This window comes from Sciurus carolinensis, chromosome 7 (assembly GCF_902686445.1).
Source record: "Sciurus carolinensis chromosome 7, mSciCar1.2, whole genome shotgun sequence".
NCBI classification, from domain to species: Eukaryota; Metazoa; Chordata; class Mammalia; order Rodentia; family Sciuridae; genus Sciurus; species Sciurus carolinensis.
Window position 1 is genome coordinate 106685218 of NC_062219.1, and position 25530 is coordinate 106710747.

A 25530-nucleotide genomic window follows, 5' to 3' on the forward strand; every position below is an offset into this window, starting at 1 on the left:
AGAGTGGGTCAAATGATGATTCCATTCCAAGTTTTTTAAGGAATCTCCACACTGCTTTCCAGAGTGGCTGCACTAATTTGAAACCCCACCAGCAATGTATGAGTGTACCTTTTTCCCCACATCCTTGCCAACACCTATTGTTGCTTGTATTCTTGATAATTGCCATTCTAATTGGGGTGAGATAGAATCTTAGGGTAGTTTTGATTTGCATTTCTCTTATTACTAGAGATGTTGAACATTTTTTCATATATCTGTTGATTACTTGTAGACTATTTGTCTTATTACATTTTATTATTACCTTTACTCTTGAGGTTATTTGAATCTCTCATGTCTACATGTTGGAAATACATGTTGTGTGCTAATGTGTATCTTTTCCCTGCTGTGCATTCAGCACTATCATGTTGATAGACTAAAACTGGCTATGGTTGGAATGTGCACATCATGGAAATCAGCAAACACTAAAAATTACAGATTGATTCATTGTCTTCTTCATATATAAATAGCTATATAAATGTGAAGGAAATATGAACAAATGCAAATTAATTTAAAGTTTTATCATTTTTTGCCATTATATTATGAAAAGTTCCAAAATTTGAGAAATATTCTTCTAGTATTCAAAAAGTATATGATTTAGCAAAATCTGTCATATCACAAACAAGTGAAATTCCTGATACATGTCTGTTTTACTTGCTACTCTCTAATGTTAAAAAAAAAAGTCAATTCATGTTAGAACTATATTTACTGATCAATGATGTGACTTATTTGCTAAATCAGATCATAAATACGCATTTGCCTATAGTCTGATTTTGCCAAATCACAGTTGTTAGGAATTTAAACAGACATTAGAAACAGTAATTGGAGTGATGGCAGCTACAAACCAAGAAATGCAAGGATTACTGGTGGCCAAGAGAAGTTAGGAAGAAGCAAGGAAGAATTCTTCCCTGGAACCTTTGGAGGGAGCATAGTCTTGCTGACACCTTGATTTTGACCTCCAGAACTGTGAGAGAATAATTTTCTATTGTTTTAACTCACCCCATTTGTGTAAATTTCATACTACAGCCCTAGGAAACTAATATAGAGACTAAGTTTGATTTTGGACATGTTGTGTTTATAGTATTTATGGAACATTCAGATAAAAATGACCATATAAGTTGGACATACATGTCTGGAGCATAGGAGAGACCCCAGTTAAAGACAAAGATTTTGAGGCTTTTATCAGTATATAAATGCTACTTAAAACCATGGTGATGGATGTAATGTCTCATGAGGAGCATGTACAGTAATATGAAAGCAGAACCAGGACATTAAAGAGAAGTAGAGGAGACAGCAAAGGAATGAAAGGAAATGGGTTGAGTAGTGGAAGAACTAAGGAAGAAGAGTTTCAAGAGGAAGGATATAGCATTATTACATACTGCAGTGAGGTAATCTAAGTTGAGGACTAAAGAATAGTCTGTGTTTTCATCAGTAAAGTAAACCTTCCTGAGGAGACCCAGGTTTTGAATAAGCTTCCATAAAAATTTTTTGTTTGAATTCTTAAATATCACTGTCAAGAATCTAGAGGAAATTGTAACTATAAATAACTAGCCCAAACTTCTAGAGATTTGTCCTTAAAGTGTATTGTTATATAAATATGTAAATGTGTTTAATCTTATGTATTCAATGCAAATTTTGTTAAGAACCTCAAATAAGTATATTTAGATTGCTTTTGTTTGTTCTTAAAGTTGAATCCTTTTCCATTCTAATTTTTTCAATTAAAACATTTGCTTTATTTGATTAAACTTTACATTTTCCTACCCTTTTGCTTTGTTTTTGTTTGTTTTAAATACTAATACAAGAGACTTTCAATAGTTAGCAGTTAAATTTGGGGAAATACTTTTTCATAAGATTAAAATATTTTTAAATAGTGTTGCCAGCTGTTGGCATCTAAAGGAAAATTTTCAAGAAACTGCATGTTTACATCTTCTTTATATCCAATATATAAAAATATTATTAGGCCTGGGGATATAGCTCAGTTGGTAAAGTGCTTGCCTCACAAGCACAAGGCTCTGGGTTCAATCCCCAGCACTACAAAAAAAAAAAAAAAAAAAGAAAAAAAAACATGAAATAAAAATATTATTTACCTTTTAATATCACAAACATTGGTAATATAACATATAACTTATATGTCACCTGTAGTTCACTGATGACTGATTTAATCAAAATTTTATTTGAATTTAAAAATATTTAATATCTGGTACTGTGAATTCAGTTAAATATATATAAACATAAAGCATGGAACTATATTATTCAAATAGAATTTTAACCTAATATATTTTGGTATTTTGGATGATATGAATGGTAATCATGTTTAATTAAATTTCATACCTATAAGAAATGAGTAGCAAGAATGTGTACATTTTCTTTTAAGAGTTGTAATTTCATTCCAGGCATGACTGTAATCCCAGTGACTCAGGAGGGTGAGGCAGAAGGTTAGCAAGTTTGAAGCCAGGCTGTATTACATAGTGAGACCCTGTTCCAAAATAAAAATATGAAGGGCTTGTGGTGTAGTTCAGTGGTAAAACACCCCTGGGGTTCAGTCTTTAATACCAAAAAGAAAAATAAAGGAGTTTTAGTTTTGCTTGTTAATATTTCTCAGACTTGAGATTTTACCTGTATGATTTACTTAGGAATGTCCTTGCATTTGGCTCCATTAACTGACAGTATAGAATCTGTTGTTTCTACACTAAAATTATGAGTCTAAAAATCTTGCCAAACTCAGAAAATTCACAGATTGATAAATATTTTTTGCCCCATAATTTGTATAGTAGTTTCTGAGGTGGTGTCATTGTTCCCAATTTTTTTCATTTTCAATATGAGAGTTGTAGGTAACTTTTATATGAAATAATTTAAATATATATATAATTTATATATATATGAGTTGCTTGTGCAACTCAATTCATACTTGAATACATGAAATCATCTTTGTAATTCCATATCCTAACATGATTAAATCCAGTTAGTAGACACAAAACAGACCCTTCTTGATGTCATCCCTTCTCTTCATTATGTACTTACCCAGGTGTTGTAGCCTTTTATGTAATTTCTAGAGATGTCATAAAGATATTTTATTCAATATAGTATTGCTAATTTGGTGTCTGTGGGAACAAGAGTCTGGAGCTTCCTGTCTTCTATCTTGCTGATGTTACTGTTTCCCATTCAATGGTTAAACCCAAGTTCCTGTTTTTACTATGCATTTGGTGTTTGTGTTTTAAATTCTTTATAGATGCCATAAGATACTGCCTTGTGTTACACAACAACTCAGTAAATGTTGGTAATGAAGGTCACAGATACACTTAAAAAATATTGGCATAACTTGATAATCGATCAATTCTAATGCTAGAAGTAAATACAGAATTGATGTTTATTGCCTCAGTAGCTTTAGTGGTATTTGTAATTTTGCAAATGATGAAATATGGAGCAATAGTCATTTTACTCTTTTTAATGATAAAAATCTTGGAATGTTGACTTAAGTAGCATAATACGTTTACAACAGGTTTTTTTTTTTCTAGTTATTGCCTAGGAATGAATGAGGACTCTTTACTTTCTGATCATTTAGACTCCCCGTGAAGTGGCCCAGCAGGCTGTAGATGCAGATGTACATGCTGTGGGTGTGAGCACACTGGCTGCTGGTCATAAAACCCTCGTTCCTGAGCTCATCAAAGAACTTAATGCCCTTGGACGGCCAGATATCCTTGTCATGTGTGGAGGCGTGATACCGCCACAGGTATCTTTTTCTCCAGTATTTTTCTAGTACTATGATGAGAGTCCTGAGTAATGATAACTTATATGTAGCTTTAAAGATAAAATGTTGTAACTTTAGAACCAAATTATTTCTTGGTAATTTCACTAAGTAAATTCTACAAAGACCAAAAAGTGGATAATGTTATTTTCTATTTGAGCTATATTTTAACTCCTGTGTACAATTCAACAGTTTGCAAAGATTCTATGAAAGAACTACATCCTTACAAACCAATAACTTAGGACAGACACCTGTCTGACTCATATTTGATAAACAGTGATAGAGAAAGAGCAGGATGAAAGTAATTAAATATCACCACTAGAATGGAGAAGTAGGGTAAACACATGGTGAATGTATCAAACCCTAATCAAAGGCAGAACTTCTTTCAGATGGAGCAAGTTCTTTAGCTAACTTTGCTTTTGTTCTGGGGAAGCTACTTTGTCCATTTCTTACATGTTCCCACCTTCACTTATTGCCTTCCCTCAGAGCTATCTCAATATGATGTCTTGTAAATCCCTTTTATTACTTAATCTAATTTGTTTGAAGTACTGTTTTCTTGGAGCCAGAAAGACCCTAATACAGACTTGTATCAGAATCAGCTTGTCCTGGAAATTATAGGCTAAGTAGGGAAGGAAATAGATACTTGAAGAAAAATGTGGGACCCCTTAGGGAAAGAGAAATGGATGCTAAGTAATGATAATTATATCAATTAATTTTTAATGGGGTGGGAGAACATCATTCACATATCACATTCCCAATTTGTTAAAATAATTTGTTAAGATACAGAAAGGGTCCATTTTCAATCCAGTTTCTGATTATGCCAGGTTTTCCTTTGTTACTGAGAATGGAAAAAATATTGTTAGAAAAACACTGTATGAGGCTATTCTAAGTAAATGATTTGTAGTTGCTACAAAGACCCCACCACTATAAGCAGAACTTCATGAGTGGAATGTGACTTTGTTTCCTGCACTACAATTTTTCTTCTTCCATTACAACTTAGAATTTAGAATAGTGAATTAATATACTACTTTTGAAATGAGGTTGTGGAATATGCAGTAGTGTGGGACTAGTAAGGAAACTACATATTATTTAACAATAAATTTCTTAAGGTGATATAGTCAATACAAAACTATTAACATACCTGTTATTTTCATAAATCCAATATACTATTTGGAAAAATAAAGTGCTATTATTCTTTTTTCTTTTTCTTTTTTAATGAGACAGGATCTTACTGTGTTGCCCATGCTGGTCTCAAACTCCTAGGCTCAAATGATCCTCCCTCCTTAACCTCCTGAAAATGGTGGTATATAGGCATGTGCCACCATGCCCAGCTAAGGGCTTTTATTCTTTATTGCTATCTACCTACGGAACAATTACATCATTTTTTTAAACATAGAAGATAATAACTAAATTTTCCTTTTTATTTTTACTTGTGCATTATAATTTTACATAATAGTGGAATTTGTTGTTACATATTTGTACATGCACATAAAAGAACAATATCATGTGGTCGATTTCTATATTTCTATCTTGCACTTTCTTATGGAGTCTATAATAATTAAACTTAGACAAGATATTAAAATGTAGCATCTAAAACAATTAGGCAGCAGAAAATTTTGGGATTGAAATATGAGCTGTTGTATAAGTGATCTGACGTTTTCAAGAAACATTTCATTCAAGTCTATTAACTTTCTAGACATTTGAATCCTTTAAAACATCATTAACTGTAATATTGGTTCTCCTATAAGTTTGAAGACCAAGGACAATTTTCTGTGACACATTTCTGTGTAAGTGTGTGTATCCTTTATTATATAGTGTATTTTTCTCACTACTCATGTATACTATATTAGTCAGTTTTCCATTACAGTGACAAATACCTGAGATAATCAACTTGCAAAGTAAAAGATTTATTTTGACTCAAAATTTTGGAGGCTTTAGTCCATGATCTGTTAGTTTTGTTGGTTTTGGGTCTGTGGCAAGGCTACATATCATGGCAGGGAAAACATGGAGCAGTGAAACCATTCCCCTCATGGCAGTGAAATGAAAGAAAGAGGAAGAAACCTCTTGGATGGGAACATCCCCGCCCCACTTCCCCTGTGACCTAAGACCTCCCACTAGAACCCACCTCCCAGGTGACTTCCCCATCTCCCAATACTACCAGGACTTGCTTTAACACATGGACCTTTGGAGAACACTTATCAAGCCCATAACATTCTGGATATATAAAATGCTACTATTATTCAGATGAAAGTAACTTAGTTTTAAAATTAGAAGACATTGATTTATGGTGTTCAATCCAACAGTTACAGCCCCTATCATTGTGGAATGTCTAGTTTTTGTAGTTCAGTTAAATAAATATGACCTATCCCTGCTAGTATGTTATTACAATCAATTTTATCTAACTCTCTTAGCATTAGTGGCCTCCAAGTATTTTAGGCAAATTTAGCAAACATGATGCCCACTTACATCATGAAGTAGGATACCCCTGTCCCAGCCAAGTGGAGGATATTTCAAAGCAAAAATTTTATTTGGCAAGAATTTAAAGCTAACAGATAAAGTGCAAAAATAAAAACAGTGCAAATATCTGTTATACCCTTATCTAAATTCACTTATTGCTAACATTTTAGTCCTTCACTAAGGTACATTTTACAAGGTTTATGTAAAACTTAGGTAAGTCAGAAACCCTTTAATATTTCATGGTTCTCTCCCAGATCAGTACTTCATTCCAAATCCACTATTCAGATGTCTGGACAAATGGCATGAAGCAGTGTTATGAACTAGAGGAGACAATCCTATTTTTGACTGTCCACAATTTGGAGATGATTGTTCTTAAACAGGTTTCATCCTGTTTGCTTATGAATTCTTAAAATCTATAGCACCTGCTCAAGGACAGTGACACATTTTGAATTCTTTCACATGTCAAGTGCTAGAGATACAAAGATAACTGGACATGATCTCTGATCTCAGAAATTCACAGACTTGAGGGCCACAGGTTGCAGAATGTGTTAAATGCCATTACAAAATCATACATTACAAGAATATCACAAGAATGCAATAGAGAGAGAAAAGTAGTAGGGGGATAATTAGCAGGACCACATAATTCACTATCTAATTCTGATCACTTAAGAGTGCTCTTAAAAGGAATGCTATAGCAATAAGCCCAAGCTAGACCATTGTGCATATAAGGATCAGTGCCTTAAAGCATGTTCTAAACTTGACATTAGAGTTCTAAATGTTATAGTACTAAAATAGTCTTAGATCTGGGGCAGCATGTGTGCCCTGGGAATCTTTACACCCAAACTTTGACTGTCATTAAACTAAAAAACAGTTGAAGCAACAGAATAAAAAAGCTTTATTTATGGGAAATCTGATTTCATCATGAGATCATGTTCAAACACTAGCTGCAGACAAAATACTTCGGAGGAAATAAACAGTTTTGTACTCAGAGCTATAATAGAATACAAATTTAGCCCAAATAATGACCAGTAATAAAAATTTGGTGAGAGAAAATTATGGATTTAAACTTAGAAGTTCTTTGTTGGAGCCATACAACTTCTGATCACAAACGTACATAGGCAGAGTGTGTTTTGTTTTTTTAGTGAGTTGAGGTTGGATGGTGGTGCTGTTCGCTATTAGCAGGAGCTCCAGTCAAGGAAAAATTGTTTAGCCCAACACGTCAGCAGTAGCTGCAAGAGTTTTTGACATTGGGGACAGAGAAAAAGGGAAAGTGTCATTTTTTTGTTTATTTCCTTCATATTGTAAATAATGGTTCTTTATTAATTAAATTCTTTAAACAGGATTATGAATTTCTGTATGAAGTTGGTGTTTCCAATGTATTTGGTCCTGGAACTCGAATTCCAAAGGCTGCTGTTGAAGTACTTGATGATATTGAGAAGTGTTTGGAAAAGAAGCAGCAATCTGCATAATATCCTGGTCTTATTTTAGCTTTTATCTAAAATTCTCTTTCAGTTATGATCAAAAAAGAGAGTAAAGTCCTGTCTTCAATTTAATTCCAATTTCCTTGAAAGCTTTAAAGTACCTTACTTATAAACATGATGTTATGCTATAAGTATGTATGTACAGTTTCACTTGAAAAATAAAAAAAAAATTTAATTTTTAAAAAAGTATTGTCCTTCAAGTATTGTATGTAATAATACTTTATTGGAGATATTATTTTAGGAAATCATAGTGATACATTATTTAGAAATGTTTCTTATTAATCTATTACCTTTTTATTTTAAGAATTAAACTTTACTTATGAAAAAAATTGACTAGTTCTTTTCTTTAGTTTAGCGTTACATTACTTGAGTACAAGAAAATAAAATCCATATATTAAAATAATCACGTATATCTTAGAAAAATTGGTGGAGACTATTTATGTTGGAAAATAGATTATAATAATCCTTAGCCAAATTCTACTAGAATCACCTCAACTGGAGTATTATATTAGACCCTGCAGGTTGAAAGAGGGAACAGATGACAGAATTTCTTCAAGTTGGGTTTACTTTCTTCCTTAACATGAACATGTGACTTTATTTTTGTTGTGGCAGGAGATTGTATGTTTGTGAACATTCCCTTAAATGAAAGTGCTTGTGCAGTTATTGTGTTCTCAAGAATGGAGGTGTAAGCTGTGAATGTAGATCTGTGATATAAAAAGAAATTAGTTTTCCAGATCCAGAATGGTGCTACCTTGTATAGAGTTGCTTATTGAAGATAAATTACAAAAATAAAAATAGCTCAAAAACACCTGTAGTTTGTTGTTAAAAGTTTTGTTCATTAAAGGAAGAAAGGTATGCTTTGTTGTTAAACATGATACATTAAGTGAAGATAACAAGTAACAGTGATTCTTTTGTAATCAATTTCTACTGATTTTTATAGTCAATTTCAACAGTGTTTTGGAAGGTATTATAATATTGCTATATTGCCATAGAACTTAAAAACTATATAACACTATTTAATTTTTAGAACATGATGATTAGAAAGATGTTAAATCTTGATTATTGTTCCCCTTTTACAGATGAGAAATCTGACTTCAAGTCAAGTGATATAGTCACTATGACATTTTATTTTCTTCCTCATAAAAATGTGTATTTATTCAATAAGTTTATTGAAAAATTTGGTTTCTGTGATGTGTTAAGTTGTGTACTAGGTGATATGAAATCTGTCTAACTTCCTGAAACTCACAGGGAAAACAGGGAAGATACTGGAACATATTGGAATCCCAGGCACAAGCTGAAGCTTGCTTTTTTCAGGCATGACAGGAGAGCAAGGGTAGATCCATCTGCTATTTGAAGTCTGGGTTCAGGAAAGGTTCAAGTCCTCTTTTAAAGGGATCCATCTGATTAAGTTAAGTGACCCACTCAATCTCTTGATTAAAGTCAGCTCAGAAAGGACTTTAGTTAACATCTACAAAATTTCTTCTGAGCATCATTTGAAGATTAGTGTTTGATTAGCTGGGAGAAGAGTGTGCGTATGTGTACTATGGAATGGATTGTTGTGGTCTTTCTGTCTCCCTCTTCTCCCAAGATCTCTTGCTATGCCATTTATAACCCTGCATCAACTAGGATTAATGAATACATGAGTGGTTTTTTTGGACATGGTCATAACTAATAGTCATTAGCACACAGATTACATTATTACACAGATTGGAGACAACTTTTTCTTTATTCTAAAGATTGCTGTGATCATAGACACTGTTTAGTTGAAATCTTCTTCTTCCCTACTGGCTCAGGAGTAAATGGACTTGGATGGAACTTGTAGTTGTAATAGATGAAGTCACATGACTACGAAGAAGGCAAACAAAATGTTTCTAGCAATGTTACAAGTGAGTGAGTTGTAACAGATATTAGTTACCTGTTTTATAAAAAGTTATTTCATTTTTTTATGTTTCTATTAGTGCACTATCATTATACATAATATTTGGGTTTATTATTTTAGCATTCTGTAGTCTTCACTGTAGAGGTCATTCATCTCTTTTGACAGATTGAGTCCTAAGTATTTTATTTTTTGATACTATTGTGAATGGGCTAGTTTTCCTAGTTTCTCTTTCAGCTGATTCGTCATTGGTGTATAGGAATGCAATTGATTTATGGCTGTTAATTTTATATCCTGTTACTTTGCTGATTTTTTTTTTTTTTTTTTAGTTCTAGAAGTTTTCTGGTAGAGTATTTTGGGTCTTCTAAATATAGGATCATGTTGTCAGCAAATAGATATAGTTTCAGCTCTTCTTTTCCTATTCATATCCCTTCAATTCCTTTCTTTTACCTGATGCTCTGTCTAGAGTTTCAAGGACTGTGTCGAATAGAAGTAGCAAAAGAGGGCATCCCTATCTTGTTCCAGGTTTTAGAGAGAATGCTTTCAATTATTCTCCTTTTAGAATGATGTTGTCCTCTGGTTTAGTATATATAGCTTTTACAATGTTGAGGTATGTTCCTACTATCCCTAATTTTTCTAGTGTTTTGAACTTGAATGGATGTTATATTTTGTCAAATGCTTTTCTGCATCTATGGAGATAATTATGTGATTCTTATCTTTAAGTCTATTGACGTGGTGACTTATGTTTATTGATTTCCACATGTTGAATCAACCTTGCATCCCTGGAATGAACCCCACTTGATCATGTGCACTACCTTTTTATATGTTTTTGTATGTGACTTTCCAGTATTTTATTAAGAATATTTGCATCTCTGTTCAGCAGGGATATTGGTCTTAAGTTTTCTTTCCTTGGTGTCTCTTTGTCTGTTTTGTATCAGGTTGATTCTAGCTTCATAGAATAAGTTTGAAAGGGTTCCCTCCATTTTTATAATTTGAAGAGAATTGGTGATAGTATTTCTCTGATGTTCTGGTAGAACTCTGCTGATAATCTGTCTGATCCTGGGCTATTTCTTGTTGGTAGGGTTTGAATGGTACCTTGAATTTCATTGCTTGAAATTGATCTGTTTAAATTTTCTGTGTCTCTTGATTCAATTTGAGTAGGTCATATGTCTCCAGAAATTTGTTGATGTTTTTCAAGATTTTATATTTTATTAGAATATAAAATTTCAAAATTATTTCTGATTATTGTCTGTTTTTCAGTAGTGTCTGTGGTGATATTTCCATTTTCATTACAAATTTTAGTAAATTGAGTTTTTCCTTCTTGGTAAGCTTGGCTAAGGGTTTATCAATTTTACTTATTTTTACAAAGAACCAGATTTTTGTTTTGGTGATTTTTTAAAATAACTTTTGTTTCAATTTCATTGACTTTGTTTCTAATTTTAATTGTTTTCTGTCTTCTGCTTTTGGTGTTCCTTTGTGCTTTTCTAGAGCTTTGAGTAGTAAGGTTATTTATTTGGTGACTTTTTATTCCTTTAATGAATAAGTCAACTTTCCTCTTATAACTACCTTCATGGTGTCCCAGAGATATTGATATGTTGTGTCACTATTCTCATTTACCTGTAAGTATTTTTTTATTTCACCCCTGATTTCTTTTGCTATCCATTGTTCATTTAATAGCATATTACTTAGTCTCCAGGTGTTAGAGGAACTTCTATTTTTTATGTTTTCATTGATTTCTAATTTCATTCCATTATTATCTGATAGAATGCAAGGTATTATCTCTAGTTTTTGCATTTGCTAAGAATTGCTTTGTGGCCTATGATGTGGGCTATTTTAGAGAAGGATCCATATGCTGCTAAGAAAAAAGTGTAATCACTGATGGATGAAATATTTTATATATGTCTATTAAGTCTAAATTATTAATTTTTTTTAGTACTACGTATTCTTTTTTTTCATTTCTAATCTTTACACTTTGTTTTTTTTTTTTTTTTTTTTACTTGTCTGGTTATACTGAATAGAACCTGTAGTGTACTTTTTTATTTATTTTTTTATTTTTTATTGTAAACAAATGGGATACATGTTGTTTCTCTGTACATGGAGTAAAGGCATACCATTTGTGTAATCATAAATTTACATAGGGTAATGTTGTTTGATTCATTCTGTTACTTTTTCCCTTCCCCCCCACCCCTCCCACCCCTCTTTTCCCTCTATACCGTCCTTCCTTCCTCCATTCTTGCCCCCCTCCCTAACCCTAACCCTAACCCTAACACTAACCCCTCCCGCCCCCCATTATGTGTCATCATCCACTTATCAGCGAGATCATTCGTCCTTTGGTTTTTTGAGACTGGCTTATCTCACTTAGCATGATATTCTCCAGTTTCATCCATTTGCCTGCAAATGCCATAATTTTATCATTCTTTATGGCTGAGTAATATTCCATTGTATATATATATATATACCACAATTAGTACTATATATTCTTTAGTTTCATTTGGAGGGTCGATTCAGTGATAAGACAGGCATGTTAAAGTCATCCAGTATTATTGTATTCTGGTCTATTTGATTCTTGAAATTGAGAAGGGTTTGTTTGCTCTACATAAATGCTCCACTGTTTGGGGCATAAATATTTATGATTGTTATGTCTTGTTGATGTACAATTCCCTTAAGCAGTATGAAATTACTTACTTTGGTCCCTTTGATTAACTTTGGCTTGAAGTCCACATTATCTGATACACAAATAGAAATCCCTTCATTTATGACATTCATGTGAATGATGTATTTTTTTCCCACCCTTTTACCTTCAGCTTGTGGGTGTCTGTGTCTATGAGGTGAGTCTTTTGGAGACAGCATATTGCTGGGTCTTGTTTTTTAATCCAATCTGCCATTCTATGTCATTTGATTGAGTTTGGGCCATTTACACTCAATGTTATCATTGAGAAATGATTTTTTCCCTGTCATTTTGATTTATTTTTGGTTTTTGATTTGAATTAGTTTCTTTGATTGAGTCTTCTAGTATAGTTCCTCCTTTTGCTTATTTTCAATTTTATTTTTAATTTCTCCTTCAAGAAATATTTTATTGAGTATGTTTTGTATTGCCAGCTTTCTAGTTGTGAATTCTCTTAGCTTTTGTTATCATGGAAGGTTTTTATTTCATTTTTAATTCTGAAGCTTAATTTTGCTGGGCATAGTACCCTTGGCTGGCATCCATTTACTTCAGAGCTTGTTATATTATTCCAAGACCTCCTCATTTTGAGGGTCTGAGTTCAGAAATCAGCTGAGATCTGGATAAATTTCCCTCTAAATATAACTTGTCATTTTTCTCTGGCACTCATTAAAATTCTATCCCTATTCTGTGTGTTAGGCATTTAATACTAATATGCCTTGGTGTGGAGCTGTTGCAATTTTTTATATTTGGAGTCCTTTATGCCTCCTGTATTTGACTTTCCATTTCATTCTTAAGGCTTGGGAAATTTTCAAATATTATTTTTTGATAAACTTGTACATTCCTTTGGTTTGTATCACTTAGCCTTTACCTATCCTGATAAATCTTAGTTTTTTTTTCATATTGTCTCATATTTCCTAGAATTTCATTCATGGTCTCTTAACATCTTTTCTTCATGATCAACTTTCATGCTTGAAACTCCACCTTCCAGGTGGTTTAGTCTGCTAGTGATGCTTTCCATTGAATTTTTAATTTGGTTTCCTTTTTTTCAAGGATTTCTGCTTTCTTTTCAGAATCTCTCTTTTTAAATTTTTTTTTATTTTTACAGACTGCATTTTGATTCATTGTACACAAATAGGGTACAAATTCTCATTTCTATAGTTGAACACAATGAAGATTCACACCATTCAAGTGTTCATACATATATATAGGGTAATACTTTCTGTCTCATTATACTATCTTTCCTTCTCCCATCCCCTCCTGCCCCATTTTCCTCTACATCATCCAAAGTTCCTCCATTCTTCTCTCCCCCGCTCCACTGCCACTCCCCCTCGTTTCTATTGTCATCCACTTATCAGAGAAAACATTCATTCAGCTTTTGGTTTTTTGGGCTTGGCCTATTTCACTTAGCATGATATTTTCCAAATTCATCCCTTTACCAGCAAATGCCATAATTTTATTCTTCATTATGACTGAGTAATATTTCATTGTGTATATTATACCACAGTTTCTTTATACATTTATCAGTTGAAGGGCATCTAGGTTGGTTCCACAATCTAGCTATTGTGAATTGAGCTGCTATGAACATTGATGTGGCTGCATCACTATAGTATACTGATTTTAAGTCCTTTGAGTATAAACCGAGGAGTGGGATAGCTAGGTCAAATGGTGGGTCCATTCCAAGTTTTCTGAGGAATCTCCATACTACTTTCCAGAGTGGCTACACTAATTTTCAGCTTTACCAGCAATTATGAGTGTGCTTTTTGCCCCACATCTACGCCAACACTTATTATTGCTTGTGTTCTTGATAATAACCATTCTAATCAGTTAGATGAAATCTTAGGGTGTTTTTATTTTTTATTTTTATTTTTTTTTGAATTAAGTGTCTTTTTTAATTGAAAAGCTATCAAACTATCTAGTTACATTTCTCCCCCCACAATCCACAAACTGGGTAATAACTGAGTCTTTAGGCAACATATTCAAAGCTGAGATTAAAAAAAAAAAAAACAACCAAAAAACCCAAGTCCTTCAGTCCAGTTAAGGGAGCCCTGTCACATACAGGGTAATCAACCCCAGTGGTACTGATTGAGTCCAGGAGGCTGGAAGACATCCTAACATTCCCAACTGAAAACATTTACTTCAAGTAGCCTTTTTCCAGTTTCCAACTCATGAATAAAGATAATATTTTGTTAATTCTATTTCAGAAAACTTTTTGCAAGTTGTTTTATTTACAATGCCAACTTTTAAAAGCTCACTAAAGTTAACTGGACAATAAACTATGCAGAAATTGCTTTACAAAAGGAGGGAAAGCCCAAAATGTCACTTTCTACAGAGAACCACAGTTCAGTTTTATTCAGAATAAAGAAAAAAGAAACTTTCTCTCATACTAGAAGAAATTCAGCCATAGGTTTGGAGTCTATACTCAAACTACACATGCAATAAGGACAATATTACACTAATACGATTGATTTGCTGCTGCATTTGTCTACTGTTTGTCTAATATTAACAATTATAAACAGAGCAGTGCAACTAGTATTTGGAACAATCCTTATAGTGTTACTGTGTCAGGTACAACATTTCACTTTTCTTCACACCACTGGTTCTCTTTGCGTACCTGGGCTTCCTCCTCTTTAGTAAAGTCATTTTTGATATTGAAGGTTTTGCGAATCTCCTCAGGAGTTTTCCCCTTGATCATATTGGCAACAGTCTTGCATGTAACATCAAGCAAACCTTTGATGTCCAAGTAGTTTGCAGCCAGAATAAGTTCAAAAAGTGTTCCTTGGTCAACTTTCAGGAATTCTTGGTCCCAAACAGGGATATCATCTGTTCGCTTTTCTTTGTTCTCATCATCCTCAGGAGGAGGAGGGTCATCCTTGTGATGTGTGCACCACTGAATGACCTTTTTTAATATTGCTGCATTAACATTTGGTAGAGGAACTGGGTCATCTCCTTCATCATCCATTCCCAAATCTTCCAACGTGGTCTTGATTGTCACAGATTGTTTGGCAATTTCTACATCAACTTCAAATATCTCCCATCAGAACTCTGCAACTTAATTGAAGGCATGGTGTTTGGTCTCCAGAAGACGGTGGGCCGGGGGCTGACGGGAGCGGGGCAGCGTCCACACAAGAAAAGAAAAAGGCGCAGGACAAGGCCACTCTTAGGGTGTTTTTAATTTGCAGTTCTCTAATTACTAGGGATAATGATGAGCACTTTTTAGTATATTTGTTGACCACCTGCATATCTTCTTCTGTAACGTGTCTGCCCATTTCCTTAGCCCATTCATTGATTGGGTTCTTTGTATTTTTGGTGTAAAGTTTCTTAAGTTCTTTATAAACTTTGGAGATTCGTGCTCTGTCTGAGGTATGTGTAGAAAAGATTTTCTCCCACTCTGTAGGCTTTCTTTTCACATTATTGTTTCCTTTGCTGAGAAAAAGCTTTTTAGTTTGAATCTATCCCATTTATTGATTCTTGCTTTTATTTCTTGTGCTATGGGGGTCTTTTAAGGGAAGTCTGATCCTAAGCCAACGTGATGGAGATATGGGACTCCTTTTTCTTCTATTTGGTGAAAGATGATTTCTAGGTCCTTGATCCATTTTGAGTTGAGTTTTGTACATGGTGAGAGAAAGGGGTTTAATTTCATTTTACTGTATATGGATTTCTAGTTTTCCCAGCACCATTTATTGCACAGGCTATCTTTTCTCCTTTGTAAGTTTTTGATGCCTTTGTCTAGTATGAGATAACTGTACTTATATGAGTATGTCTCTGTGCCTTCTATCCTGTACCATTGGTCCACCTGTCTGTTTTGGTGCCAATACCATGCCATTTTGTTACTATTGCTCCATAGTAGAGTTTAAGGTCTGGTATTGTGATATCTTCTGTATCACTCTTCCTACCCAGGATGACTTTGGCTATTCTGGGTCTTTTGTTCTTCCAGATAAATTTCATGATTGCTTTCTCTATTTCTATGAGCAATGGCATTGGGATTTTAATAGGAATTGTGTTAAATCTGTATAGCATCTTTGGAAGTATGACCATTTTGATAATATGAATTCTGCCTATCCAAGAACATGGGAGATCTTTCCATCTTCTAAGGTCATCTTCAATTTCTCTTTTTAATGTTCTGAAATTTTCATTGTAGAGATCTTTCACCTTTTTGGTTAGAGCTATTGTGAATGGAATTGTTTTCCTCATTTCCCGTTCAGATATTTCATTGCTTATGAATAAAAATGCTCAAGATTTATGCCTGTTGATTTTATGTCCTGCTATTTTGCTGAATTCGTTTATTAGGTCTAGAAGTTTTCTGGTGGAGTTTTTTGGATCCTCTAAATATAGACTCATGTCAGCAAATAGTGACAGCTTGAGTTCTTCTTTTCCTATTCGTATCCCTTTAATTTCTTTGGTCTGTCTAATTGCTCTGGCTAGTATTTCAACCACGATGTTGAATAGAAGTAGAGAAAGAGGGCATCCCTGTCTTCTTCCAGTTCTTAAAGGGAATGCTTTCAGTTTTTCTCTATTAAGAATGATGTTGACTGTGGGCTTAGCATAAATAGCCTTTACAAACTTGAGGTATGTACCTACTATCCCTATTTTTTCTAGTGTTTTCAGTATGAAGGGGTGTTGTATTTTGTTGAACGCTTTCTCTGCATCTATTGAAATAATCATATGATTCTTAACCTTAAGTCTGTTGATGTGATGTATTACATTTATTGATTTCTGGATATTGAACCAACCTTGCATCCTTGGGATGAACCCTACTTGATCATGGTGCACTATCTTCTTAATATGTTTTTGTATGGAATTTGCAAGAATTTTGTTAAGGATTTTTGCATCTAAAATTTTCTTTGCCTTAATGTGTCTTTGTCTGGTTTTGGTATCAGAGTGATACTAGCTTCATCAAATGAGTTTGGAAGGGTTCCCTCCTTTTCTATTTCCTGGAATTCTTTGAGGAGTATTGGAATTCTTCTTTGAAGGTCTCATAGAACTTGGCTGAGAATCCATCTAGTCCTGGGCTTTTTGTGGTTGTTAGACTTTTAATTGCTTCTTCTATTTCATCACTTGAAATTGATATTTTTAAATTGTGTATGTCCTCCTGGTTCAGTTTGGGAGGATCATATGTCTTTAGAAATTTGTCGGTGTCTTCGATATTTTCTATTTTGTTGGAGTATAGATTTTCAAAGTAGCTTCTCATTATGTTATGTATTTCAGTGCTGTTTGTTGTGATATTTCCTTTTTCATCACAAATTTTAGTAATTTGAACTTTCTCCTCTTTGTTAGTGGCTAAGGGTTTACCTATTTTGTTTACTTTTTCAAAGAACCAACTTTTTGTTTTGTCAGTTTTTCAATTGTTTCTTTGTTTCAATTTCATTGATTTCAGCTCTGATTTTAATCATTTCCTGTCTTCTATTGCTTTTGGTGTTGTTCTGTTCTTCTTTTTGTAGGGCTTTGAGATGTACTGTTAGGTCATTTAATTGTTGACTTTTTATTCTTTTCTTGAACGCACTCCATGCAATGAATTTTCCTCTTAGCACTGCTTTCATAGTGTCCCAGAAATTTTGATACATTGTATCGTCATTCTCATTGACCTCTAAGAATTTTTTTATCTCCTCCCTGATGTTTTCTGTTATCCATGCTTCATTCAATAGCATATTATTTAGTCTCCAGGTGTTAGAGTAGTTTCTGTTTTTAATTTATCATTGATTTCTAATTTCACTCCATCATGAACTGATAGAATAGAAGGTATCTCTATTTTTTTTTTTTAATTTACTAAGGGTGGCTTTGTGGCATAACACATGGTCTGTTTTAGAGAAGGATCCAAGTGCTGCTGAGAAGAAATTGTATTCGCTTGTTGATGGGTGGAATGTACATATATGTGTAAGTTCTAAGTTACTGATTGTGTTATTGAGTTCTATGGTTTTTTGGTTCAGTTTTTGTTTGGAAGATATAGCCAGTGGTGAGAGAAGTGTGTTAAAGTCACCCAGAATTATTGTGTTGTGGTCTATTTGGTTCCTGGAATTGAGAAGGATTGGATGTATGTGGGTGTGCCGTTGTTTGGGGCGTAAATATTTATGATCATTATGTCTACCTGATTTATGATTCCCTTAAGCAGTATGGGTGGCCCTTCTTTATCCCTTCTGACTAACTTTGGCTTGAAGTCCACTTTATCTGACATAAGGATGGAAACCCCTGCTTTTTTACTGAGTTTGTATGTTTGGTAGATTTATTCCCATCCTTTCACCTTTACTCTGTGGATGTACTTTTCTGTAAGATGAGTATCTTGAAGGCAGCATATTGTTCGGTCATTTTAATCTAATCTGTCAATCTGTGTCTTTTGTTTGATGAGTTTAGGCCATTAACATTCAGGGTTATTATTGAGATATGATTTGTATTTCCAGTCATTTGGGCTTATTTTTGGTTTTTAATTTGAGTTGGTTTCTCCTTTTTTTTTTTTGTATCTTATTTTCTCATTTTTTTTATTATTGTAAACAAATGGGATACATGTTGTTTCTCTGTTTGTACATGGCGTAAAGGCATACCATTTGTGTAATCATAAATTTACATAGGGTAATGTTGTTTGATTCATTCTGTTATTTTTCCCCTTCCCCCCACCCCTCTCACCCCTCTTTTCCCTCTATACAGTCCTTCCTTCCTCCATTCTTGCCCCCCTCCCTAACCCTAACTCTAACCCTAACACTAACCCCTCCCACCCCCCATTATGTGTCATTATCCACTGATTAGCGATATCATTCGTCCATTGGTTTTTTGAGATTGGCTTATCTCACTTAGCATGATATTCTCCAGTTTCATCCATTTGCCTGTAAATGCCATAATTTTATCATTCTATATGGCTGAGTAATATTCCACTGTATATATATACCACATTTTCTTTATCCATTCATCAATTGAAGGGCATCTAGGTTGGTTCCACAATCTGGCTATTGTGAACTGAGCAGCTATGAACATTGATGTGGCTGTATCTCTGTAATATGCTGATTTTAAGTCCTTTGGGTATAGGCCAAGGAGTGGGATAGCTGGGTCAAATGGTAGTTCCATTCCAAGTTTTCTAAGGAGTCTCCACACTGCTTTCCAGAGTGGCTGCACTAATTTGCAGCCCCACCAGCAATGTAAGAGTGTACCTTTCTCCCCACATCCTCGCCAACACCTGTTGTTGCTTGTATTCTTGATAATCGCCATTCTAATTGGGGTGAGATGGAATCTTAGGGTGGTTTTGATTTGCATTTCTCTTATTACTAGAGATGTTGAACATTTTTCCATATGTTTGTTGATTGCTTGTAGATCTTCTTCTGTGAAGTGTCTATTCATTTCCTTAGCCCATTTGTCAATTGGATTATTTGCATTCTTGGTATAGAGTTTTTTGAGTTCTTTATAGATTCTGGAGATTAGTGCTCTATCTGAAGTATGATTGGCAAAGATTTTCTCCCACTCTGTAGGCTCTTTCTTCGCATTGCTGATAGTTTCCTTTGCTGAGAGAAAACTTTTTAGTTTGAATCTATCCCAGTTATTAATTCTTGCTTTTATTTCTTGTGCTATGGGAGTCCTGTTGAGGAAGTCTGGTTCTAAGCCGACATGTTGAAGCTCTGGACCTACTTTTTCTTCTATAAGATGCAAGGTCTCTGGTCTGATTCCGAGATCCTTAATCCATTTCGAGTTAGTTTCGTGCATGGTGAGAGATATGGGTTTAGTTTCATTCTGTTGCATATGGATTTCCAATTCTCCCAGCACCATGTGTTGAAGAGGCTATCTTTTCTCCATTGCATATTTTTGGCCCCTTTGTCTAGTATGAGAAAATTGTATTTATTTGGGTTTGTGTCCGTGTCCTCCATTCTGTACCATTGATCCACCTTTCTATTTTGGTACCAATACCATGCCGTTTTTGTTACTATTGCTTTGTAGTAGAGTTGAAGATCTGGTATTGCGATACCCCCTGCTTCACTCTTTCTGCCAAGGATTGCTTTAGCTATTCTGGGTTTTTTATTCTTCCAGATGAATTTCATAATTGCTTGCTCTATTTCTGTAAGGTACATCATTGGGATTTTAATTGGAATTGCATTGAATCTGTATAGCACTTTTGGTAGTATGGCCATTTTGACAATATTAATTCTGCCTATCCAAGAACATGGGTGATCTTTCCATCTTCTAAGGTTTTCTTTAATTTCTTTCTTTAGTGTTCTGTAGTTCTCATTGTAGAGGTCTTTCACCTCTTTTGTGAGATTGATTCCCAAGTATTTTATTTTTTTCGAAGCTATTGTGAATGGGGTAGTTTTCCTGATTTCTCTTTCCGAAGATTCATCGCTTATGTATAAAAATGCCTTAGATTTATGTGCATTGATCTTATATCCCGCTACTTTACTGAATTCACTTATGAGATCTAAAACTTTTCTGGTGGAATTTCCTGGTTCCTCTAAGTATACAATCATATCATCAGCAAATAGGGATAGTTTGAGTTCTTCTTTTCCTATTCGTATCCCTTTAATTTCTTTGGTCTGTCTAATTGCTCTGGCTAGAGTTTCAAGGACGATATTGAATAGAAGTGGTGAAAGAGGGCATCCCTGCCTTGTTCCAGTTTTTAGAGGGAATGCTTTCAGTTTTTCACCATTTAGAATGATATTAGCCATGGGCTTAGCGTAGATGGCCTTTATAATGTTAAGGAATGTTCCCACTATCCCTATTTTTTCTAGTGTTTTGAGCATGAAGGGGTGCTGTATTTTATCGAATGCTTTTTCTGCATCTATTGAAATAATCATGTGATTCTTGACTTTAAGTCTATTGATATGGTGAATGACATTTATTGATTTCCTGATGTTGAACCAACCTTGCATCCCTGGGATGAAACCCACTTGATCATGGTGCACTATCTTTTAATATGTTTTTGTATGCGATTTGCTAAAATTTTGTTTAGGATTTTTGCGTCGATGTTCATTAAGGATATTGGTGTGAAATTTTCTTTCCTCGATGTGTCTCTGTCTGGTTTAGGTATCAGGGTGATATTGGCTTCATAGAATGAGTTTGGGAGGGTTCCCTCCTCTTCTATTTTATGGAATACTTTGAGAAGTATTGGAATGAGCTCTTCTTTAAAGGTTTTGTAGAATTCGGCTGAGAACCCATCTGGTCCTGGACTTTTCTTTGTTGGTAGGCTATTGATGACCTCTTCTATTTCATTGCTTGAAATTGGTTTATTTAAATTGTATATGTCCTCCTCGTTCAGTTTAGGCAATTCATATGTCTCTAGAAACCTGTTGATGTCTTCAAAATTTTCTATTTTGTTGGAGTATAGATTTTCGAAATAGCTTCTAATTATGTTTTGTATTTCAGTTGTGTCTGTTGTGATATTTCCTTGTTCATTCCGAATTTTAGTGATTTGGGTTTTCTCTCGTCTTCTCTTTGTTAGTGTGGCTAAAGGTTTATCAATTTTGTTTATTTTTTCGAAGAACCAACTATTTATTTTGTTAATTTTTTGTATTGTTTCTTTTGTTTCAATTTCGTTGATTTCAGCTCTGAGTTTAACTATTTCCTGTCTTCTACTACTTTTGGTGTAGGTCTGTTCTTCTTTTTCTAGGGCTTTGAGCTGTAGTGTTAGGTCGTTTATTTTTTGAGTTTTACTTCTTTTATTAAATGCGCTCCATGAAATAAATCTTCCTCTAAGTACTGCTTTCATAGTGTCCCAGAGATTTTGATATGATGATTCTTTGTTCTCGTTTACCTCTAAGAATTTTTTAATTTCCTTCCTAATATTTTCTGTTATCCATTCATCGTATAATAGCATATTGTTTAATCTCCAGGTGTTGGAGTAGTTTCTGTTTTTTACTCTTTCATTTATTTCTAACTTCAATACATTATGATCTGATAGAATACAAGCTAGTGTCTCCATCTTCTTGTATTTGCTGACATTAGCTTTGTGGCATAATATATGGTCTATTTTAGAGAAGGATCCATGTGCTGCTGAGAAGAAAGTGTATTCGCTCTTGGTTGGATGGTATATTCTATAAATGTCTGTTAAATCTAAATTATTGATTGTGTTATTGAGATCTGTGGTTTCTTTGTTCAATTTTTGTTTGGAAGATCTGTCCAGTGGTGAGAGAGGTGTTTTAAAATCACCTAGTATTATTGTGTTATGGTCTATTTGGTTTCTAAAATTGAGAAGGATTTGTTTAACATACATGGATGAGCCACTGTTTGGGGCATAGATGTTTATGATTGTTATATCTTGCTGATTTATGCTTCCCTTAAGCAGTATGAAATGTCCTTCTTTATCCCTTCTAACATTGACTTGAAGTCCACATTATCTGAAATGAGGATGGATACTCCAGCTTTTTTGCTGAGTCCATGTGCATGGTATGTTTTTCCCCATCCTTTCACCTTTAGTCTATGGGTATCTCTTTCTATGAGGTGAGTCTCTTGCAGGCAACATATTGTTGGATCTTTCTTTTTAATCCAATCTGCCAGTCTATGTCTTTTGATTGATGAATTCAGGCCATTAACATTCAGGGTTATTATTAAGATATGATTTGTATTCCTGGTCATTTGGTTCATATTTAAAATTTTATTTATTTATTTAATTATTTTTTGACACATCTTGGTTCCTCCTTTATTTGACAGTTCCTTTAGGGTAATTCCTCCCTTTGCTGATATGCTTCTTTATTTTTTATCTCTTCCTCATGAAATATTTTGCTGAGAATGTTCTGTAATGCTGGCTTTCTTTTTGTAAATTCTTTTAGCTTTTGTTTATCATGGAATGATTTTATTTCATTGTCAAATTTGAAGGTAAGTTTTGCTGGGTATAAGATTCTTGGTTGGCATCCATTTTCTTTCAGAGCTTGAAAAATGTTGTTCCAGGCCCTTCTAGCTTTTAGGGTCTGGATTGAAAAATCTGCTGATATCCATACTGGTTTCCCCCTGAATGTAATTTGGTTCTTTTCTCTCACAGCCTTTAAAATTCTGTCTTTATTTTGTATGTTAGGTATTTTCATTATAATGTGCCTTGGTGTGGGTCTGTTGTAATTTTGTGTATTTGGAGTCCTATAAGCCTCTTGGACTTGATTTTCCATTTCATTCTTCAGATTTGGGAAATTTTGATATTATTTCATTGAATAGATTATTCATTCCTTTGGTTTGTTTCTCTAAGCCTTCCTCAATCCCAATAATTCTCAAACTTGGCCTTTTCATGATATCCCATAGTTCTTGCAGATTCTGTTCATGATTCTTACCATCTTCTCTGTTTGTTCAACTTTGCTTTTGAGGTTAAATATTTTGTCTTCAATATCTGAAGTTCTGTCTTCCAGGTGTTCTATCCTATTGGTTATGTTTCTATGGAGTTCTTAATTTGGTTTATTGTTTCCTTCATTTCAAGGATTTCTGTTTGGTTTTTTTTCAATATATCTAACTCTTTATTGAAATGATCTTTTGCTTCCTGTATTTGCTCTTTTAACTGTTGATTGGTGCTATCATTCAATGCCTGCATTTGCTCTTTCATCTCATCATTCAATGCCTCCATTTGCTCTTTCATCTCATCATTTGCTTCCCTAATCATTTTAATTATGTACATTCTGAACTCCCTTTCTGTCATTTCTTCTGCCATGCTGTCGTTGGATTTTATTGATGTAACATCTAGATTTGTTTGGGGCATTTTCTTCCCTTGTTTTCTCATATTGTTCAGGAATCAGTGGGTCATTAAGATACTGCAGATTTCCTCTATCGACTTATAATGTCCCTGAAGATTGCTAGTATATCCCCTCTTATCCTTCAGTAGCCTGAAGTCTTGGAGGAAGTTGATAATGCGGAGCTCCACGAAGAAGCTGCCTCTCTAGGGGTGGTGACCCTCAGGTGGCGTATATTCCCTGATAGTGGGCAGAGGTGCCTCCACTTGTTGACCAATGGTCATCCAACGGGGAACTAGGCTTTGGGCTGAGGCAAGTCCTGTTTGTGACTGTGTCTCTGGTTTTACCGTCCCTGTGGGAAAACCTCACCCAGCCGGGAAGACTCTTGCTGATCAGTTCCCCTCCTAGAGGTTCCCCTCAATCTACAACTACTGCCTGGGCTGGGCTGTCTTCCTCTGCAACATTCCCAGGGTCCCAGACCTACCTCCTGGGCCTGGGAGTCTCACCCTTCGCATACGAGTCTCCTTAGGCTGCCTCTCCCAGATAATCTGCCCGCAGTCCTGGAAACTTCGCTCCGCCCCTAGGCGTGTCTCTGTGCGGCTCTTCCAGCAAGAAGCCACCTAGCTCCTGGGACCCTGCTCTGCACCTAATCGCCTGGTTATGCGGCCCCTCCTCTGAGCCGCCACCTGGAGCCCCGTACAATAGCTCCGAGACCCAGAGACCCGCCACACACCTCCTCCTCCGGACAGTGGCCGGGTTTCCGACGCAGTCACTAGGAGCCCAAGCAATTCACTTCGCGTCTCCTCCTCCCGCCAACCGCTGGTAGCCCTAGGCAGTCACTCCAAGTCCAAGTGACCCGCCCTGTTCCTCCTCCTCCTCCTCGGGGTAGCCCCCCGGGTGTTCAGGAGCGGTGGCTCTGAGACCAAGTGACCCACCACGCTCCTCCTCCAGGCAGGCCACCGTTGTTCAGGAGCAGTCGCTTTGAGTGCAATCAACTCACCACTCGCCTCCTCCTCTGGCAACTGCCTGTGGCTCTGATGCAGTCACTCCTAAACCAAGTGACCTGCCGCGCTCCTCCTCCAGGCAGGTCACCGGTGTTCAGGAGCGCTCGCTCTGAGTTCAAACAGCTCGCCACGCAACTCCTCCTCAGGCAATCGCCCGGAGCCCCAGTGGTTGCTCCGAGTTCAAGCCCTGTGCTGAGCCGCCTCCTCTATGATGATCCCAGTTGTCCGTGTTTACCGCTCCAGTGGGGGGGAGGGGCTTCTCGCCGAGCAACTCTACTTCACAAAGTCCCCTGCTACCGTCCCATCCGGGACGCCTCCCCAATGGGAGAGACTCACCAGCGGCTTTGAGTTGGTCCCAAGTCTCTCACTATTTCCTCTTTTGAATCTTGCGTCCTGGAGCAACGTGAAATGCAGCCGCCCCCTAGTCCGCCATCTTGAAACCTCGGTTTCTCCTTTGATTGATTTTTTCCTTTAAGGTAGTTCCTCCCTTTGCTGACCTACATTGTTGTTTTTTATTTCATTCTCATGGAATATTTTGCTGAGAATGTTCTGTAGCTCTATTGTAAATTCTTGTAAATTCTTTTTTTTTGTTTTTTTGCGGTACTGGGGATCGAACTCAGGGCCTTGCGTTTGTGAGGCAAGCACTTTTACCAGCTG

General features: G+C 35.3%; 1 protein-coding gene and 1 pseudogene across 2 annotated transcripts in view; one reads left to right on the forward strand and one right to left on the reverse strand.

Annotated features, from left to right (window-relative positions):
• Positions 1 to 8520, forward strand: part of Mmut (methylmalonyl-CoA mutase) — a 34624-nt gene extending 26104 nt beyond the window's left edge. Inside the window, exons 12-14 of one of the 2 annotated variants that reach the window (XM_047558577.1) lie at positions 3596 to 3763; positions 7576 to 7703; positions 8305 to 8520. In XM_047558577.1, coding sequence (XP_047414533.1) covers positions 3596 to 3763; positions 7576 to 7703; position 8305 — 297 coding nt within the window. In that variant the 3' untranslated portion in view covers positions 8306 to 8520. Of the gene's footprint in view, positions 1 to 3548; positions 3764 to 7575; positions 7704 to 8304 lie in introns of those variants that run through there. The other variant, XM_047558578.1, reaches the window with a different exon arrangement.
• Positions 8521 to 14817: 6297 nt separating this feature from the next.
• Positions 14818 to 15320, reverse strand: LOC124989023 (S-phase kinase-associated protein 1-like; annotated as a pseudogene).
• Between the last annotated feature and the right edge of the window lie 10210 nt (positions 15321 to 25530).